The sequence below is a fragment of the Oncorhynchus gorbuscha genome, linkage group LG13, assembly GCF_021184085.1.
Source record: "Oncorhynchus gorbuscha isolate QuinsamMale2020 ecotype Even-year linkage group LG13, OgorEven_v1.0, whole genome shotgun sequence".
In the NCBI taxonomy this organism is placed as follows: domain Eukaryota; kingdom Metazoa; phylum Chordata; class Actinopteri; order Salmoniformes; family Salmonidae; genus Oncorhynchus; species Oncorhynchus gorbuscha.
Window position 1 is genome coordinate 66817342 of NC_060185.1, and position 21563 is coordinate 66838904.

Consider the following 21563-nt stretch of genomic DNA (forward strand, 5'->3'; position numbering starts at 1 on the left):
CTGTGGAACGGTCGTTAAGACACTAACATCTAAGATGGTAGGCAATTAAGGTCAGTTATGAAAACTAAGGACACTAAAGAGGCCTTTCTGCTGACTGGAAAAACACCAAAAGAAAGATGCCCAGGGTCCCTGCTCATCTGTGTGAACGTGCCTTAGGCATGCTGCAAGGAGGCATGAGGACTACAGATGTGGCCAGGGCAATAAATTGCAATGTCCGTACTGTGAGACGCCTAAGACAGCACTACAGCAAGACAGGACAAACCTCTGATCGTCCTTGCAGTGGCAAGACCACGTGTAACAACACCTGCACAGGATCGGTACATCCGAACATCACACCTGCGGGACAGGTACAGGATGGTAACAACTGCCTGAGTTACACCAGGAACGCACAATCCCTCCATCTGTGCTCAGACTATCCACAATAGGCTGAGAGAGGCTGGACTAAGGGCATATAGGCCTGTTGTAAGGCAGGTCCTCACCAGACATCACCGCAACAATGTTGCCTATGGGCACAAACCCACTGTCGCTGGACCAGACAGGACTGGCAAAAGGTGCTCTTCACTGACGAGTCACGGTTTTGTCTCACCAGGGGCGATGGTCGAATTTGTGTGTATCGTCAAAGAAATGAGCGTTACACCGAGGCCTGTACTCTGGAGCGGGATCGATTTGGAGGTGGAGGGTCCATCATGGTCTGGGGCGGTGTGTCACAGCATCACAGCTTGTTGTCATTGCAGGCAATCTCAACGCTGTGTGTTACAGTGAACACATCCTCCTCCTCATGTGGTACCCTTCCTGCAGGCTCATCCTGACATGACTCTTCAGCATGGCAATGCCACTAGCCATACTGCTTGTTCTGTGTGTGATTTCCTGCAAGACAGTAATGTCAGTGTTCTGCCATGGCCAGCGAAAGCCCAGATCTCACGTCTGGGACCTGTTGGATCGGAGGGTGAGGGCTAGGGCCATTCCCCCAGAAATGTCCGGGAACTTGCAGGTGCCTTGATGGAAGAGTAGTGTAACATCTCACAGCAAGAACTGGCAAATATGGTGCAGTCCATGAGGAGGAGATGCACTGCAGTACTTAATGCAGCTGGTGGTCACACCAGATACTGACTTACTTTTGATTATACCATTCCTGTAGTCACATGTCTGTGGAACTTGTTCAGTTTATGTCTCAGTTGTTGAATCTTGTTATGTTCATACAAATATTTTCACATGAAAATAAATGTAGTTGACAGTGAGAGGATGTTTCTTTTTTTGCTGACTTTTTTTGGTCCTGGCAACTGGACCTTTTTTGGGATACCATTATTTTTGTCTTGCTGAGATTTACTGTCAGGGCCCAGGTCTGGCAGAATCTGTGCAGAAGATCAAGGTGCTGCTTTAGGCCCTCCTTGGTTGGGGACAGAAGCACCAGATCAAGCAGTTGATAGTTGACTTCAGATTCTAGTAGGGTGAGGCCGGGTGCTGCGGACTGTTCTAGTGCCCTAGCCAATTCATTGATATATATGTTGAAGTGGGTGGGGCTTAAGCTGCATCCGTCTCACTCCACGAACCTGTGGAAAGAAGTGTTTTTTTTGCCCATTTTAAGCTCACACTTGTTTATGTACATGGATTTTATGTTGTATGTTTTTCCCCAACACCACTTTCCATCAATTTGTATAGCAGACCGTCATGCCAAATTGAGTCAAAGGCTTTTTTGAAATCAACAAAGCATGAGAAGACTTTGCCATTGTTTTGGTTTGATTGTTTGTCAATTAGGATGTGCAGGGTGAATACATGGTCTGTCGTATAGTAATTTGGTAAAAAAGACAATTTGACATTTGCTCAGTACATTGTTTTCACTGAGGAAATGTCCCAGGATTTTCCCTAGGTTGCTGTTGACAAATATCCCACGGTAGTTATTGGGGTCAAATTTATCTCCACTTTTGTGGATTGGGGTGATCAGTCCTTGGTTCCAAATATTGGGGAAGATGCCAGAGCTAAGGATGATGTTTAAGTATAGCCAATTGGAATTTGTTGTCTGTATCATTTCATTGAGGATACCATCAACACCACAGGCCTTTTCGGGTTGGAGAGTTTGTATTTTGTCCTGTAGTTCATTCAATGTATTTGGAGAATCCAGTGTGTTCTGGTAGTATGTTATACTTGATTCTAAGATTTGTATTTAGTCATATGTTTTTGCTCTTTGTAATAGGGCCAAAAATATTGGAGAAGTGGTTTATCCATACATCTCCGTTTTGGCTAGATAACTCTTGTTGTTTGTTCTGTGTTTTCTAATTTTCCCAGAAGTGGTTAGATTCTATGGATTCTTCAGTTACATTGAGCTGATTTTTGACGTGCTGTTCTTTCTTTTTCCCGTGGTGTATTTCTGTAATGTTTTAGTGATTCACCATAGTGAACGTTTTCTATCTCTCTGTATCTCTCACTCTCTCTCTCTCCCCTTAGTATGTTGCTAACACCATGGGACAGCATCTCTGCCGGTCTGTGACCCTTTCATGTCATCCTCTGTGTCGAGCTTAAGCAGAAATGCTTATCTGTCTGTCTGACTCGGTGAATGTCCCTGTCTGTGCTTAAGCACTTTATAACCACATTAGACCCATCTCCTCTACTCCCTGCTAGTCTGTGTGGATTTTCATGTCATTGTTCCTTGGCCGTAGAGTCTCTGACGGATCATTATCTGCTGGGGGAGAACAGAAGAAAGGGGAGCCCGGATCTGTGTGAGGCAGCGACTTGCTCCCCAACATCCCAACCTTTTATAGTAATCCATATTTAATTAGACATTTTCTCTCCATCCTTCCTTCCGCCCCGCCCCATTTGTTTGTTTAGCTCTGTTTTTAGGGCAATAGATGGCAATGAGGTTGACATGGGATTCCTCTTCATCAAATCAGAGGGAGAGGCTCCAGGGACTTTATGGTTTCATTTCATGAGAGATATAATTCAAATGTGCCTCATCTGCTCTGAAACAATATCAGCCGTGAGAAAGTTGTGACTTCATTCAGGATGGGTTTTTTTAAAGGCTGAGAGAAAATGCATAGAGGCAGTAATATTGATTGGATGGATTGACAGATCAATTCACATAGGATTTTTTGAATGTAATTTTTTTTATGGAGTGAAGCTAAAAAATAGTTTTTTTCTGCTCCTTTAGTCCCAAATAAAGGTTATACTCCTCCTGTCATTGAAGAATGTCTGCTGGGATGAATGGCTTTTCATTCGAGACATTTAAGATCTGCAGGCAGTGTTCAACACGGTCCATCACAGCAGCACACAAGCTCCATTCAACTGTAAAAATCTGTTTTTCTCGTTCCTCGCATACTCTGAAATGAACATTTCAATCAGAGCTTGTTTGTTGCCCTAGGATAAGGATGGCGGGTGGTCAGTTTACATTTCAGCAGCAGTAATTAGATTGCTTTATATTCATTGCCTCCCAATGCAACTCTGAGGAATGGCTTATTGTGCTGTGTTTGAGGTAGGCTAGGAGAGTGTGGAGCTAGGCTAGGAGAGTGTGGAGCTAGGCTAGGAGAGTGTGGAGCTAGGCTAGGAGAGTGTGGAGCTAGGCTAGGAGAGTGTGGAGCTAGGCTAGGAGAGTGTGGAGCTAGGCTAGGAGAGTGTGGAGCTAGGCTAGGAGAGTGTGGAGCTAGGCTAGGAGAGTGTGGAGCTAGGCTAGGAGAGTGTGGAGCTAGGCTAGGAGAGTGTGGAGCTAGGCTAGGAGAGTGTGGAGGCAGGCTAGGAGAGTGTGGAGGCAGGCTAGGAGAGTGTGGAGGCAGGCTAGGAGAGTGTGGAGGCAGGCTAGGAGAGTGTGGAGGCAGGCTAGGAGAGTGTGGAGGCAGGCTAGGAGAGTGGGGAGGCAGGCTAGGAGAGTGTGGAGGCAGGCTAGGAGAGTGTGGAGGCAGGCTAGGAGAGTGTGGAGGCAGGCTAGGAGAGTGTGGAGGCAGGCTAGGAGAGTGTGGAGGCAGGCTAGGAGAGTGTGGAGCCAGGCTAGGAGAGGGAGTGGGGGTGCTTGTCGACTTAATGTCACCCATCCATTTCGCTTTCTTTGTTTGCCTGGCAGGCACTGGAAACAGGAGGCTCATTTATCACATGGTCTCCCAGGCACCGGCCAAGCACATGCATTCTGTCATACCCTGACATACACACACACAGTTGAGTACACAACCAACACAAAAACAACCACCCCCCAAAAAACTACAGAAACAATGAACTCAACCACACTTGCAGATGCTCTCACTCCCCGGGGCAGCCATGCGTGCTCATACACTCAGCCCGCTCTGAGAAGCCCTGTGATTGATTGACAGACCCAGGCTAGTCATTGGTATTCCAGCAGCTCGCTGCATCTACCGTAAGTGACACTCTGATGGATGTTTGCGGCTCCAGACACCTCATCCATTTAAAAAAATGTTTGCCTGTCTCGGTCTGTCTTCACTGTATTCTCTCCTGCTGTCTCCATCAGAAGGGCATCCCCATCGGCCAGTTCTGCAAGGACTTCAACGACAAGACCAAAGAGCTCAAGGAAGGAATCCCTCTGCCCATCAAGATCCACGTTAAGGTGTGTTTTATTTTAAAGTTGTTTTTCTTTATACCAGACTTAGGGCCTGCAACCTACTCAGTGTACCCGCCCCTGCCCCCTACAGCTTGCCCTTTCAGAGATCCTGCCTGATTTCACTGACTGCATACATTACCCAAGAACCTCCATTATTCATACTGTTACACTGAAGAATGCTTTTCCATTTGCATTCATTAAGCATTATCCAGGGGGATGTAAAAGTCACACAGAATTTAGAGCATATAAAAGGATAGAATCATTTTTGCTACTCATGGGCTCCATCTGCTGGTCACTAACAGCATCTCCTCAATACACAAATGTCCTTTTGTGTACAGTAGAATTTCCCTTGCCATGTCAATCTCCACAGAGTAATTATCATTCATGCGCTTTGTTTGGCTTCATATAATACACTATATAAACATAAGCATGTGGACACCCCTTCAAAATAAAGGATTTGGCTATTTCAGCCATACCCGTTGTTGACAGGTGTATAAAATCAAGCACACAGCCATGCAATCGCCATAGACAAACATTGGCAGTAGAATGGCCTTACTGAAGAGCTCAGTGACTTTCAATGTGGCACCGTCATAGGATGCCACCTTTCCAACTAGTCAGTCAGTCAAATTTATGCCCTGCGAGAGCTGCCCCGGTCAGCTGTAAGTGCTGTTATTGTGAAAACATCTAGAAGCAACAACGGCTCAGCCGCGACGTGGTAGCCACACAAGCTCATAATAAGTGATGGGAACTTAAGGATAGGAATGATGATTGTGTCCTCGGTTGCAACACTCACTACCGAGTTCCAAACTGCCTCAGGAAGCAACGTCAGCACAAGAACTGTTTGTCAGGAGCTTCATGAAATGGGTTTCCATGGCGAGCAGCACACAAGCCTAAAATCACCCTGCGCAATGCCAAGTGACATTGGAGCAGTGGAAACGTGTTCTCTGGAGTGATGAATCATGCTTCACCATCTGGCGGTCCGACCGACAAATCTGGGTTTGGCAGTTGCCAGGAGAATGCTACCTGCTCCACAATGCATAGTGCCAACTGTAAAGTTTGGTGGAGGAGGAATAATGGTCTGGGGCTGTTTTTCATGGTTCAGGCTAGGCCTTAGTTCCAGTGAAGGTAAATCTTAACGCTACAGCAGAGCATATAACTTTGTGGCAACAGTTTTGGGAAGGCCCTTTCCTGTTTCAGCATGACAATGAACCCGTGCACAAAGCGAGGTCCATACAGAAGTGGTTTGTCGAGATCGGTGTGGAAGAACTTAACTGGCCTGCACAGAGCCCTGACTTCAACCCCATCGAACACCTTTGGGATGAATTGGAACAGCGACTCCGAGCCTGGCCTAATAGCCCAACATCAGTCCTGACCTCACTAATGGCCTTGTGTCTGAATGGAACTAAGTCCCAGCAGCCATGTTCTAACATCTAGTGGAACGCCTTCCAGAAGAGTGGAGTCTGTTATAGCAGCAAAGGGGGGGACCGACTCCATATTAATGCCCATGATTTTGGAATGAGATGTTCTACAAGCAGGTGTCCACATACTTTTGGTCATTTAGTGTGTATATATGTATATATATGTATATATATATACATACATACTGCTCAAAAAATAAAGGGAACACTTAAACAACACAATGTAACTCCAAGTCAATCACACTTCTGTGAAATATAACTGTCCACTTAGGAAGCAACACTGATTGACAATAAATTGCACATGCTGTTGTGCAAATGGAATAGACAACAGGTGGAAATTATAGGCAATTAACAAGACACCCCCAATAAAGGAGTGGTTCGGCAGGTGGTGACCACAGACGACTTCTCAGTTCCTATGCTTCCTGGCTGATGTTTTGGTCACTTTTGAATGCTGGCGGTGCTTTCACTCTAGTGGTAGCATGAGACGGAGTCTACAACCCACACAAGTGGCTCAGGTAGTGCAGCTCATCCAGGATGGCACATCAATGCGAGCTGTGGCAAGAAGGTTTGCTGTGTCTGTCAGTGTAGTGTCCAGAGCATGGAGGCGCTACCAGGAGACAGGCCAGTACATCAGGAGACGTGGGGGAGGCCGTAGGAGGGCAACAACCCAGCAGCAGGATCGCTACCTCCGCCTTTGTGCAAGGAGGAGCACTGCAAGAGTCCAGCAAAATGACCTCCAGCAGGCCACAAATGCGCATGTGTCTGCTCAAACGGTCAGAAACAGACTCCATGAGGGTGGTATAAGGGCCCGGCATCCACAGGTGGGGGTTGTGCTTACAGCCCAACACCGTGCAGGACGTTTGGCATTTGCCAGAGAACACCAACATTGGCAAATTCGCCACTGGCGTCCTGTGATCTTCACAGATGAAAGCAGGTTCACACTGAGCATGTGACAGACGTGACAGTCTGGAGACGCCGTGGGGAACGTTCTGCTGCCTTAAACATCCTCCAGCATGACCGGTTTGGCGGTGGGTCAGTCATGGTGTGGGGTGGCATTTCTTTGGGGAGCCGCGCAGCCCTCCATGTGCTCGCCAGAGGTAGCCTGACTGCCATTAGGTACCGAGATGAGATCCTCAGGCCCCTTGTGAGACCATATGCTGGTGCGGTTGTCCCTGGGTTCCTCCTAATGCAAGACCATGCTAGAACTCATGTGGCTGGAGTGTGTCAGCAGTTCCTGCAAGAGGAAGACATTGATGCTATGGACTGGCCCGCCCGTTCCCCAGACCTGAATCCAATTGAGCACATCTGGGACATCATGTCTCGCTCCATCCACCAACGTCACGTTACACCATAGACTGTCCAGGAGTTGGCGGATGCTTTAGTCCAGGTCTGGGAGGAGATCCCTCAGGAGACCATCCGCCACCTCATCAGGAGCATGCCCAGATGTTGTAGGGAGTTCATACAGGCACGTGGAGGCCACACACACTGCTGAGCCTCATTTTGACTTGTTTTAAGGACAATCCATCAAAGTTGGATCAGCCTGTAGTGTGGTTTTTCACTTTAATTTAGTGTGACTCCAAATCCCGACCTCTATGGGTTGATGCATTTGATTTCCATTGCTAAATTTTGTGTGATTTTGTTGTCAGCACATTCAACTATGTAAAGAAAAAAGTATTTAATAAGAATATTTCATTCATTCAGATCTAGGATGTGTTATTTAATGTTCCCTTTATTTTTTTGAGCGGTGTATAGATATATATATACGATCTCCCAGACAGACCTGGTTTAGCTAGTGTTGTGGATGTGTCTCTCCATATATACGATCTCCCAGACAGACCTGGTTTAGCTAGTGTTGTGGATGTGTCTCCATATATACGATCTCCCAGACAGACCTGGTTTAGCTAGTGTTGTGGATGTGTCTCTCCATATATATGATCTCCCATACAGACCTGGTTTAGCTCGTGTTGTGGATGTGTCTCTCCATATATACGATCTCCCAGACAGACCTGGTTTAGCTCGTGTTGTGGATGTGTCTCTCCATATATACGATCTCCCAGACAGACCTGGTTTAGCTTGTGTTGTGGATGTGTCTCTCCATATATACGATCTCCCAGACAGACCTGGTTTAGCTCGTGTTGTGGATGTGTCTCTCCATATATACGATCTCCCAGACAGACCTGGTTTAGCTCGTGTTGTGGATGTGTCTCTCCATATATGCGATCTCCCAGACAGACCTGGTTTAGCTCGTGTTGTGGATGTGTCTCTCCATATATACGATCTCCCAGACAGACCTGGTTTAGCTCGTGTTGTGGATGTGTCTCTCCATATATACGATCTCCCAGACAGACCTGGTTTAGCTCGTGTTGTGGATGTGTCTCTCCATATATACGATCTCCCAGACAGACCTGGTTTAGCTAGTGTTGTGGATGTGTCTCTCCATATATACGATCTCCCAGACAGACCTGGTTTAGCTAGTGTTGTGGATGTGTCTCTCCATATATACGATCTCCCATACAGACCTGGTTTAGCAGACCTGGTTTAGCTAGTGTTGTGGATGTGTCTCTCCATATATACGATCTCCCATACAGACCTGGTTTAGCTAGTGTTGTGGATGTGTCTCTCCATATATACGATCTCCCAGACAGACCTGGTTTAGCTCGTGTTGTGGATGTGTCTCTCCATATATACGATCTCCCAGACAGACCTGGTTTAGCTCGTGTTGTGGATGTGTCTCTCCATATATACGATCTCCCAGACAGACCTGGTTTAGCTCGTGTTGTGGATGTGTCTCTCCATATATGCGATCTCCCAGACAGACCTGGTTTAGCTCGTGTTGTGGATGTGTCTCTCCATATATGCGATCTCCCAGACAGACCTGGTTTAGCTCGTGTTGTGGATGTGTCTCTCCATATATACGATCTCCCAGACAGACCTGGTTTAGCTCGTGTTGTGGATGTGTCTCTCCATATATACGATCTCCCAGACAGACCTGGTTTAGCTCGTGTTGTGGATGTGTCTCTCCATATATACGATCTCCCAGACAGACCTGGTTTAGCTCGTGTTGTGGATGTGTCTCTCCATATATACGATCTCCCAGACAGACCTGGTTTAGCTCGTGTTGTGGATGTGTCTCTCCATATATGCGATCTCCCAGACAGACCTGGTTTAGCTCGTGTTGTGGATGTGTCTCTCCCTAGCATGCCACAGTGCGTTTGGAACCTTTGCAACCTTGATCTGTCTTGTGTTCATTTCTCTCTCCCTGTCTGACTCATCCTGTTCAACAAAAAGAAAGAAGTAGCAAATCTTATTTTACAAAGTCACCATCCCTAAATCAAGAGTAATTCTTGAATGTCTACCGGATCCATGCCAGGATCATTGGGTCCCAACTAATGGCTATTTCATAGATGGGGACAAATGGTGTCATTTCAATGTGAAGTCACTAATGATAGATCATTCCATTGACAAGGTAATGCAGAACCGAGGTTGGGAGAGCAACTTTCCACTTCATAAAGCGTCCATTCCTCTTTTGATCACACCTTGATTGATGGTTTAAAAGGCATCTAAAACTCTGTCCCTCACCATTTCTCCCCCTCCCTGCAGCCTGACAGGACGTATGACCTGACGATTGGCCAACCCACAGTGTCCTACTTCCTCAAGCAGGCGGCTGGCATCCAGAAAGGAGCCAGCAAAACAGGTAAGGTTTGGACCTTGTTGACTGGTGCCACTCTGTTCTTCCGTTTACTCCATCGCTGTAAATGTCTGTCTGTCTGAGGCCAGACTAGCCCTGTACCGGAGGGACGGACAGACAGACGACGTCTCCCACAGGGCGTTAGGGCTGAGATTGAATGTCTTTGATTGATGATATATTTATGATCGACGGGGAACTTTAAGCCAGGCAATTACAGGCAGGAAGGTAGTGGTAGAGGTGGTGGGCTGAAGAAAGAGAATTATGGATTTCCCCCGTCTGCACCAGCTACTCCCTCTCTCCGGTCGCTCCTTCGTTTTCCCCCACACTCGGCTCTCCTTTGCTCCCCAGCGTTTCTTTCTTCCACCCTCTGCTCCCCTTGGTTTCTTGTCTATCGTTTCCCCTCAGTTTCTTCATCTTATTCCCATTCTGGACTCCATCTCTTTCTCCATCTCTAGGCCATGAGATAGCAGGAAAGGTGTCTGTAAGGGCGGTGTATGAGATTGCTCAGGTCAAGGCCCAAGACGAGGCCTTCAAGATGCAGAACGCTTCTATAGAGACTGTCGTCAAGAGCATCATCGGCTCGGCTCGCTCGTTGGGCATTGAGATCGTCAACGAGTAAGACCCTCCTCAAAGTGCCCAGTGTCATTGATGTCATAAATGTGATTCAGCACTAAAGCACTGTGACGCACACACATGAATAATATTGGTACAATACATAGTAATGAAAAACTATAGGGTCATACTCTATAGAGCCCCACAGTGGAGTTGTCATAATACCCATAAAACCTTGTGGTCAAACAGGGAAATGGTTCCAATAATTTTCCCACCATAAATTTTCCCCATAGGGAATTTTAGAAACACTTCAAATAAGGGCTGTGTTTTGTGTAGACTTACCTTAGCGTGACGTGTTGATAACTGTGTAAATCTCTGTTGGACAAGGTGACTTTTATCAGTATATAAAGGTTCTATTTACTCTGATTTGAAAATGCTAATTAGCATCATCATGCAAGACAAATCCCTGCAAGCTTCTGCACGTCATCTCTAGCTGACATCTTAGCTAACAGGTATTGTGTCAATTTAAGACTTGCACAAGACAGTTTTCAGATTTTTCCATTTAAGGAAATGTAGCCAATTTATGAATTCCTAATGTAGATAACATTAGTTAATCCAGAGATTCTTACCTTTGCCTCGATTCGGCAGTCTCATTCAGATAATGCATTTGTAGTTTTTTATGATGGCCACATTAGCAGCTAATTTGCGTTTCATTTTTGGGGGGTAAATACAGGCGAATATATTGGTAAAAGTTGCCTTGTTCAAGAGCTTTACAGGTTATCAAAACATCATGCCAGGGTAAGCCTACATGAAACGCAGCCCTTATTTTTAAATGTTTTTAAAATCACCTATGAGAGAGATGAATGGTGGGGGGGGGGATTGGAACCATTTCCTTGTTTGACCGCTAGGTTTTATGGGTATTATGACTCATACTTTGGTCCTCTATTGTACTCTCATATGCATTGATAGACTGGAAATAAGTGTCATTGTCATCATTTGGCACTGTTATGGTTCTGTTGTGACGCACTGTTATTCAGTTAGGACTACTTCATTTTTCCTCCCCTCTTTTGATCCCTCTCTCCTTCCTTCCCTCCCTCTCATCCCACCTGCAGTTTATCGGCCGAGGAGTACAATACTTTCCTGGAGGAGAAGGAGGAGAGGTTGAGAGCGGAGGCAGCAGCTGCAGACGAGGCAGTGTCAGTGAAGAAGAAATGAGAGCCGCCCTCTATGCTACCGATGTATTTATACAGACCCTGTAACCTACACATACCACTCACATACACACACATTCTGTCATAACTCATTCTGCTCTGTATTGCTAAGCGAAATAAACGTCTGTTATTATGAATGATTTCAAGTGTATGACTGTATTTATGCCAGTTTTCTCAGCAAGATTCATGTTTTGCCTCCAGAGTTTAAATATTTGATTTAAGGAATGCATCTCCTCTCTTGATAAACCAAGACCAACTTGTTTTATTAAAGGAATTTGTTATACAAAATGCTGCATCTTCTTTTGCTTGCCATCTGTCAAACCTGAGTGTGTGTGGCTAATGGCATTCTGGCTGTGCTTCTGGGGAGCCATGTATTTGCATTCCCAACACAGCGTTGTACTCTTAACACCGTTTGATGAGGGTATCAAGAAAGGAAGAGGACACCTTGAACACGGATGGATCTGGAAACTACTGTACTTGACCAAACATTAAGAACGCCTGCTCTTTCCTTGACTGACTGACCAAGTGAATCCAGGTGAAGGCTAGAATCCCTTATTGATGTGGCTTCACCAAATGCTGCAAGATATTTAAAAGTGTACTAATTTTCTTGGCCACAAGATGACAGGCGATAGCTGAACTGCTCTATTGTCTCTGCTGCGCTCACATCCAGGAGGCTCACTGCAGTGACTGGTATGGTGCTGGAACAAAATGTTCGGTTGCAGGAACCAGCATGGTATGGCAGGGCTTTGTCCCTCCAGGTTTAGTTTTTACGGTGTTGAAGGTCTCCTATTTGTACCCTGTTCCTGCAGCTCTGCTGCTGAGATTAGGTTTCAGGTACCTGGGGGGTGACTGTAATAAATGTCAAAGGAGACGAGAGAGGTGGCAGGATTCATTTACACTGTGACATTGCCATGCCCATCAGTCATCTAATGATTTTTACCCAAATGTACCCTCCATGATGTGAAGAGCACAGTACTTGCACTGGGTACTAGTCAGGGATTGATAGTACATGATTTATCCACCTGCTGTATAATTAGGTTCTGAAGCATTATTTCTTCATAACTGTCCGTCACGCTCGCTCGCTCTCTCCCATCTGAATTGGAGGCTGAGGAAAGGGGGGGCTGCTTGAATCAGAGCTCTGACAGGAATGCCTATATATGGAGTCTGAAACCATCACAGCGCGCTGTCAGTGTAGCAGGTACATTGAGTGAGTGTGGGCAGCTGCTATTTGTAAAGGGGGGGGGGGGGTCCTATTGTGTGGGTGTCTCAACGTCAGCGCAAGCACGCCTGCTTAAGTGGGAGGCCATGTGTGAGTGAGAGCCTCGGTGTGGAGCGTGTGCGTCAGTCTGAGTCAGATGATATGAGACACTGTCTCCTCGTGTGTGTGCGTCAGTGCTGTTGCTGAGCGGAGCTCGCTCCAGGGGAAGAAACGAGGAGAGAGGAAGGAGGGATGATGATTGTGGGTAGGAGGACGAGGAGGACTGACAGTGACGACAGAGATCCAACCGCTTTAAGTGCACTTTAATATAAATGCATTTGTTTGACAATCAAATACACTTATCAGCAACACAAAAGAACACTGATCCACAATGTCCATTCTTCAATATATCACCATGTGTGTATATAGACCCTCTTAAACAATATAAATGTCTATGTACAGACTGATGTATTCATACAAATGTACAAATGTGTACAACCCTTCAAAAAAACGGCATGTGCATATATCCACAGACATAATGCTTTATGCATTGAACATCAATAATTGTTTTCAATATAACACATACAATAATATACCTACACATATGTTCAACTTAGCATTTAATAGCTAGAACGTAGGAATCAATCCTTTACTTGACCGTAGACAACTCTACGTTAGCATGTTGACACCATGGGAATAGTACCATTCTCAACCCGTGTCACTTAGGAGGAACTGAATAGAAATGGCACCCCATCACACTATTTTCAGGTCATTTTTTAAAACAAAACTTCCATTTTTTTTCTCTTCCAACCCCTCTCAAAAAAGAAGAATCACATTTTCATTCACGTAGTCGTGTTGTGTCTCACTACACCGTAACTCCATTCGAGCTATGATGTGACTGTCCATTGGTTAATGGACATGGAGAAAGAGTTCAGTTAGAGTTCAGTCGGCCATGGCCATGCCAGGCACACAGGAGCCGCTATGAACTGCCAGCATTGCAAATATTAATGCTGCAAGAAAATCCAGCATAGCTACCCTTCAAGCCAACCCCAAGAGAACGGTGACCTAAAGAGCCCACAGTCAGTCTATTGTACAATGTGCTGGTCCTGTACACAACAGAACCACACACAGTTGTTGAGTAACTTCCAGACGATTTCTATTTGGCAACACCTAATAAATACCGGAAAACTTTTGTCATGCGTTCCTGCTTGTGGACATTCCAAGATCTCTTGTCTTCATATGTTTTGTATTGTATTTTCTTTGCACATCACATTGATACACAAGTTTGTAATGGAGAAATAACATGAAGTCAAATGTTTTAAAATGTGCAGCCTGCAAACTCAAAGCTCAAAGTGTATGAAGTATCAGCTTAGTTTGACGACGGTATTTGTACATTTTGACATGGCCTTAAAGGCCATGACAAGAGAGGAGTACCAGAAGGTCAGAGTAGAACTATGTGTCTCTCTGTGGAAACGAAATATTGAAGATGTGAGTGAGGAAATCGGATCCCCTTTTGTCAGCTACTGTCAGCGGTTGTACCAGGTCAGTAGAGATTTTGTAAACATAGACTTTCATCACATTTGTGATTTGGGTTTGCGTTGCTGCATTACAAGCAATAGTGCTGTTAAGTCATTTTCCTATTCAAATGTCAAGGAATGTGTTCTTTTTTTTGTTCACAACAGGTTTTTCACTACGAGTGAATACAAATGCGCGTCTGGAAGTTAAACGGCGCTTTACAAGGTCAGAGGTTTTGTTTACGTCTCTGTCTGATCCAATCTGAAGCTCATGTTACAGAAAAGCTGTGAGGCACCAAATGGAACCAAAACTCAGTCAGTTGTGGGTCCATTCGGTTGGAAAATGTTGCACCATTATGTATATATTGCACCATTATGTAAACGTTGCACCCTTATGTAAACGTTGCACCATTTGTTGAAATAGAAATACAGGAATGAATAAATTAACAAAAATATGAAGTCAATCTTTGTTCTCGGTAGACATGTAGGAGTTCAAGTCCTTTAGTAGTATACATTATGTATATATTTATACACTTAAATCATTTTTACTTTTCAGTAAAATAGCTCCACGAAATATGACAATATGCCATACTTAATGAAGTAAGTCACAGACTTATTTAGAACGGGGGAACACTTCCACTCCCATCTGAAAAACACAAGAGACAAAGAGGAAGGGCACATTAGTCTGGTATGTTCAGGTTTAAAACATCTTAATTCATTTCTCAAACAGAGAAAGACGGTAGAACAAGTGAACTGGATGATTCTCACCTTTGTGGAAGCACTGTGGCGGCTGGTGACACTGGAGTTGATACAACTCAGGTTGTTGACCCAAGCCGGGGGCGATCGAGGCACCTGCCCCAAACATGGGTTCCAGGGCGGCCAGCTCCTCCAGGAGGGACTGAGCGCAAGGCACGGCGGGTGTAGAGTGGTCGACAGGCGTGGAGGGGGCGGAGGTGGGGGAGGCAGTGAGTCGCAGGGGAGGGGATGCTGGAATGGAGGAACAGGTGGACAGAGGTGATGACGCCACCTCAATCTCCATAGGCTCCTCCACCAGCCCCTCCACTTCTGCCATCGCCCCGGACTCGCCGGCCAACGTCGCCCCGCACCCGGCCGTGGGGTTACAGTGCGCCGATTGGACGCTACAGAAGTGGCTGACCCCCTCAAAGTGGGAGGGTGAGTGCCAGCACACTGGGTTGGGGGGAGAGGGCGGGTTGGGGGAGAGGGGCGGAGGGGTGGAGAAGTCCTGGAGAAGGGCTTCTAAGATGCTCTCTTCAAACAGAGATTCATCATCATGGAATATGGGGAAGTCCAGGCCTCTCCACGCTTTAACCGGGTAAAACTCTCCCAGCATGTGGCTAGGGTCAACACCAGCGGTGTCTATGGATGGGGAGAGGGAGGGGGAGGGAGGGGAGGAGGAGGGGGACATGGAAGGAGGGGATAGCTTGGATAAGAGAGGATCCAGGTAGAATCCCTCTGCTAAGGAGCTGATGTGCTGAGCTAAGAGGGAGATCTCTGCTCTCTCCTTCTCCCTCTCTCTCTCCAGGGAGAAGAAAGAGAGACAGGGCTGTTTACCGGGGGAGGCCTCTGGGGTGAGGAGGCCCTCGAGGGGGTAGTGAAGGGACCCTAAAGGGACATCTACATACAGGGGTCCCCGAACCTCAGGCAAGGTCATCACTGTGCAGTCCCCATCCCCAGGGCTGTCAGGGGTGGGGGGTAGCTTCTCATAGAGAGAGCCACTGCAGGGATCAGCAGGGAAGAACAGGTCAGTGGAGGGGCCAGTGAGGCACAGGGAGGAGGGGGGAGCAGGACTGGAGGCTGTGGTGGGTGGGGGGGGTGGGGCGGAGGGGGAGAGGGAGGTGGCAATGGAGGTGGTGGCTGTAGCTGTGGTGGTGGAGGGAGGGGGTGTGGTGGTGCCAGTGGGGTCGAAGCTAAAGAGGGGCTCGCCGAACAGGAAGCTGCCACCGCCCAGTTGGGGTGTGTAGGGGGGCGTGCACACAAACTCTTTGGTCTGCTGCTCCTGAGAGGTGGGCGCTGGGGGGAGGGGCAGGGGAAGGGCAGGCAGCGGAGGTTCGAGCTGGAAGGAAGGGGGCAAGAGAATGTTCTGAGTGAGGAAGTCCAGATCTGCTACCGTGGCAACGGTAACCGGGGTGGGGGAGGAGGCAGCGGATGGGCTTTGGACAGGGGCAGGCATCTGCTGCTGCTGGAAGAAGCTCTCCTCCTCAATAGAGGAAATACTGGAGCGAGGGTCTCCCTCCACTTGCATGGGTTCAGTAGTGGCACCCCCTGTCTCATCGGAGGAGCCCACACTCGACACAGTCATGCTGAAGTCAAAGGACTGGGCTGAGAGACCACTGCTGCTGGGGGTGAAGACTTGGTCTGGGCTGGACAGGCTCAAGCTGTCCTGGCGGGAGGTACTGGTACTCAGTACCAGGGTCAGCTGTGTCTGCTCTGTGCTCAGCTGCTGTCTCACTGACCACCCCTCCGCTTCACTGAGAGAGAAACAGAAAGAGTGAGAGACAAAAATGGTTAGTAAGATTCCCTTCTGATTATTGCAATCAGTCATCTCCTTTATATCTCTTGGCGATGTGTTATGATGATCTATCATAGGGTAGAGCTAGTACCTAAGTATGTAGTTGTTGCTGCTGATGGGGCTGTCTCCTGCCTCCAGCTGCAGTACCATGTAAAGCCAGACCCAGGACTGGTCTGCAGACTCCACCCGTACCACCATCTCAGATCTACCTTCTCCTCCTTCTCTCACTGTAGGGGAACAAAGAGGGAACAACAACATCAGACATCGGGTGTAAGTGGATACGGTGTAATTGTGTGGTGGTTGTGTGGTATCACTGAATTGGTACTTACACAGGCTGCAGTGCTGAGCAGAGGCGTGTGACAGGTCCTGTGGGTGGAGGAGGCTGTACCAGGAACGAGACCTCAGGGCTGACACATCGAGACCTAGGTAAACACTGACACTGCAGGGAAGATGGAGAGAAGACATGGTAAGTTTATGATATTTCAGAACTATATTATCACTCAGAAGATCTAATGGAACAGTTGGCGCTGCCTTGTTAGTGGGTGTGACCTCACCTGTCCTGTGCATTCTGGAGCCTCATGTCTCGGCTGTGTTGAGACTGGAACGAGGCTAGGAAGAAGTTGTTCTCAGCAGCAGGAGGGATAAGAGCAGGAACTTGGTCCCCCCCAGGGCCAAAGCGGGTGGGGACTGCCTCCAGAGGGGAACAGAAGCACATCCAAACAGGGTTGGATGTCCAGTAGGAGCTAGGGGTGGAAGAGGAGGAGGGAGGGGACAGGCAGCGCGCCCGGATCAGAACCAGCTTGTTCCCGGCACTCTGCCTGCGCACCGACTTGGAAGTGTTGAAACGACAACGGAATAGATGATCTGAGGGAAAGAAGAGGCAAGCAGGGATTGTGAGTATCAACAATGATCTGAGGGAAATAAATGCAAGCCATTGGTAACTGTGTTCTGTACCACTGGAAATATGGAGGCATGTCTTACCTGTGTCAGGTGACGTAGGAGGGGCCAGGTTGGTCCTCATGATGAAGTGGTCAGTAGGGTCAATGATATCATACACACTGTCACCCTGGGCAACCAAATCCACCTGAAAGAGGAGTTCATATTAAACATATTGTCATTACATTTTTATTAACTTATGAGCTTAATATTGAAACATTATATGGTCTCCCGTGGACCCACCATGGAGTGGCCGAGGTGCTCGGAGACGCTGTCTGACAGGTAGAGCAGCTTGCCTTCCCCGGTCAACAGGAGCAGAAACCCAGGTAGCTCCTGCACCAGCTCTGACAGCTCGTGGAAAGACAGGAACCTCGCGCTTTCCTCGAGACTGCCAGCAGATCCCGATTCTAAAAACAAAAGATGATGAAAAAAAAGCTATTATCGTTTCTGTCTAGCTAATGGATGTCATCATAGCACCAGTGGAACGGTTCTGCTCCCAGCAATAGCTATAGAACAACCGCATTAGATTTCAGTACCATGGATAGCGATAGAAGCGTTTCAGAACTGGAAAGCGACACACGGCTCTAAAAGCGTTTTTCACCCAAGAACTTCAAACCAAACACAATAATGTTCCCATTATATGTATTCCTAAATGACATAATTCACATGTAGATATGAAGTTCATAAACTGTCTCTTTCGACAATACATATGGCACCTGTTGATTCAACACATAAAGCTCACGGTAGCATGCCACTAGCTCAAACAGATTGAAGCAAAAGTCTGTCAGTATATGTTTCATTCACAAATGTTTGTAGCTATGTATAGGTAGGCTATGGATTATACAGTGAGTTTGAACTTGTCGATTATAAACTAAATCGGGGCTTACCTTGAGAGAAGAAAACCGATTTCCTGGTGTACATGCTGGCAAGGGACATGATATGTAGGTATGAGAGTCGTGCCTTGTCCGCATCGGATATGGGAAGCAAGTCCTTCAGGTTCCGAATCTCCGCGTTGATTTGGTCCCTCCGAGCCTTTGACGCTCCCTTCGTTGATCGATACATTGTAGCCTGTTATAGTGATTGACTAAATTCCCTGCAGTTTAAATTGTAACTTAATGGAATAGTATTGACCGTGGCGTCAGATGAGGTCTGGGTATCTTTCCCTCAAGATGAGGTGTCAGAGATAGGCTAGTAGTAATAACCTTGTCGTAGTACTATTGGACTTTCATCTCAGCTCGTTCCAGAGTAAGGCTTCAGACCTTCTCCTATCAGTTATTTTTTCCTCTTCGGTTCCGCCACAGCGTCCAGCAAGGTTGCTGGCTAGCCGTTGAATGTATCTCCCCCGTTCAGAGTGTGAGTGATTCGGCGGCTGTAGTAGCCGTCTCTCGCCCAGATGTCCGGATCCCGTAAATCTGGTGGAGGGACTCTGCTCTCGAGTAAGTTATATAGGCCGGGATTCCGGTGATGAAGGGGGGCTCCCAACGCGCCAACACCGACGTAGTAGGGAGAAGGGGGGCTAGAGGGAAGGGTGGACGAGGGGGATTCAATGCTAGCAATGGTGAAATTCTCTACTTCTGCCGCTCCCCCTCCCGCTCATACCCTCTCCCTTTGGAAGCTATTTTCTGACGTCAGCCCTTCCCTCTACCAAGTGATGACGTTGGTTTGATTTCGGGAGCTCCGGCTACGCAAAAAGCCCGATTTGGACAAAACCGAGGAATGGGCGGAGACAAGCGTAAAACGTAGACGGAGTCACCGGACCACCGTGTACTGGGGGGAGGGAGGGGGGGGGGGAGACCGAGATGCATACGAAAGAGACTGTGTGTTTCTATGTCTGGCACCCGAGGAACAATTTATCCTCTCTGAAAAGTAATAATTCCTAATATAGTGTAGGTTTGGTTATCAGTAGCCTACATGATGCAAATGCGTCCTTTCCTAGCCAAACTGGCTCATAATATGTATATGAGATTATGAAGGATGCGATGCATTTCGTAAAACCTTCCACCGTCGATCTCTAGGGTAACAGATGCATGCCAACGTTATCCATTAAATATGCTCCAGCGAAAAGATAGTCTGGCATGGGTGTAAGTCTGCTTGAGGGAGAAACGCGGGGCAGAGTTACAGCAACAAATTCAATCGCTTTTTATGAATGGAATCCACCATTCTGACTGTAATTCAGTTGTCAGGCAGCGCAGTGCCTCCAGGGCTAACGCGCAAAGACAGAGGAGGGAGTCGGTAATCATAAAGAGCATACTGTAGGAGAGGCATCGGCTAATCGCGCTGTATAGCCTATATCTTACATAAACTGCAACATCCTTCCTTATAAGGCAATTTGAGCGGAATTTGTAGCTAAGGGTGATGCTGAGCCATGTCTAGTCTTTGCATCGAAACCTGTGCTGGTTGCATTTTAGTTTGAACAGATAAGACCAAAATGCATCCTTTTCAATGAAACTATCATACAAAACGTCGCCTAAATCATAGTCTTGGAAGGCTTGGAGATGTGCAGCATGTATTCTTATCTATGTGTAAAAATCTGTGACAGACGACAGTCAGATCCAGTAAATTGTGAAAGCTCAATTTGAGATGAAATGTGATGTTTTCCGAAATGATTTGAAAGGAACTGTATGAAGGTATGTTGCAGATGTTTTGCCATGGTGTTCTTACCACGTGTTAAAGTTGAGCAAATAGTCTGTAACACTTGAAGCATACAATCTGTTCTGTAGTCTTAAATATATTTTATAGGATGCTCGAAGAGTAGACACACACATACACACATACACAAGCACACCTGTTGCTAACAGTGCTTGAGTGCAGAGATGAATCTCGTTGTTTCTATAAATAGCTCTCACCAGTGACTGACATATGCACTCAGTGGCGCACCCCCGCTTACATCTCCAATCGTCCCTATTTTTACCACATTTCTCCCTATTTTTAGACAGATGTTTTTGTTTGAGGCTCAAAATAGAGATATATTTACGAGTCATAGGTGTCACGCATCTAACATGTTGCATGTCCACAAACTTTCACGATTTCACGGAACATTAATGTGGTACATTTGGAAAGGTGCAGTAACAATGTTGTGACAAAATAGTATAAACAGCATCCCACAATTGGATTGACATATATACGTTTGTCTGTGGCTAAAATATGCCATCACATCCTTACCTCTCCCTGCAAGTACTTTAGAGCGACCGCAGTAGATTTCAGCACCATGGACAGCGACATAGCTTTTCCAGCACTCCGTAGAGATTCACTGCTCTCTATGAACGTTTATTGTGCCTAAACATAAAGAACACGATCATTTATGTATTCCTAAACAGCAATGTTCACACAGAGCGATGAAGTTCATCAGATGTTGCTTTCTACAAGGCATATGTACGATCCAATGGATCTGCATTACATCATTGGTCCTCTTTATTCATACCTTCCTCTCTATTCACACCTTGCTTTCCCCTATCAGACTGTTGACCTGTGATGTTGTATTGTGGATAAAATCACAGACAGTTCTCTGAATGAAGATAACTACAACCACTACGTTCAGCACTGGGTAGAGTGAAAATGGATTTTTCTCCCATGTAAGTTACTAGGCTGGTAGGCGCAGGTGTCTCGCATCTCGAAATGTTTGAGGAATCTATGCTCTGGTCTGTTGGTTGTTGGTAGGCTTCTATGGAGTTTTACTCCAATGTAAGATCTTAGGAAGTCATTTTTGGATCACAATTATTCAAAATACATTTAATAGATATTTTTATCCCATATTTCACCCAAAATATTCGTAATGGATAAGAGCGTCTGCTAAATGACTTAAATGTAAATGTAAATGTAATCTCTATGCATCTACACTCAATGTAAAATTACACATAGGCCTACACTCAAAGTTGTTTTTTTCTGCCACGCAGTCTCAGAAGCACTTAACGTGTCCCACACACTGTGTTAGCTCAGCAGTGGCCCAGACAAATGGCCATCATTTCCATTACTGTGCTTGTCA

General features: G+C 46.5%; 2 protein-coding genes across 2 annotated transcripts in view; one reads left to right on the top strand and one right to left on the bottom strand.

Moving 5' to 3' along the window:
• Positions 1-11543, top strand: part of mrpl11 (mitochondrial ribosomal protein L11) — a 55133-nt gene extending 43590 nt beyond the window's left edge. The window contains exons 3-6 of the mRNA XM_046295445.1: positions 4445-4540; positions 9553-9646; positions 10096-10255; positions 11305-11543. Of these exons, the coding sequence (XP_046151401.1) occupies positions 4445-4540; positions 9553-9646; positions 10096-10255; positions 11305-11407 (453 nt within the window). The 3' untranslated portion in view covers positions 11408-11543. The remainder of the gene's footprint in view (positions 1-4444; positions 4541-9552; positions 9647-10095; positions 10256-11304) is intronic.
• A 1366-nt stretch (positions 11544-12909) lies between these two features.
• LOC123994075 (neuronal PAS domain-containing protein 4A-like) lies at positions 12910-18982 on the bottom strand. Its single transcript, XM_046296565.1, has 8 exons — positions 18469-18982; positions 17825-17988; positions 17627-17729; positions 17200-17509; positions 16975-17084; positions 16737-16872; positions 14884-16604; positions 12910-14761 (listed from the first exon to the last, which is right to left on the bottom strand). The coding sequence occupies exons 1-8, from the start codon at positions 18641-18643 to the stop codon at positions 14733-14735; spliced, it is 2748 nt and encodes a 915-aa protein (XP_046152521.1). The 5' UTR covers positions 18644-18982; the 3' UTR covers positions 12910-14732.
• Positions 18983-21563: the final 2581 nt, after the last annotated feature.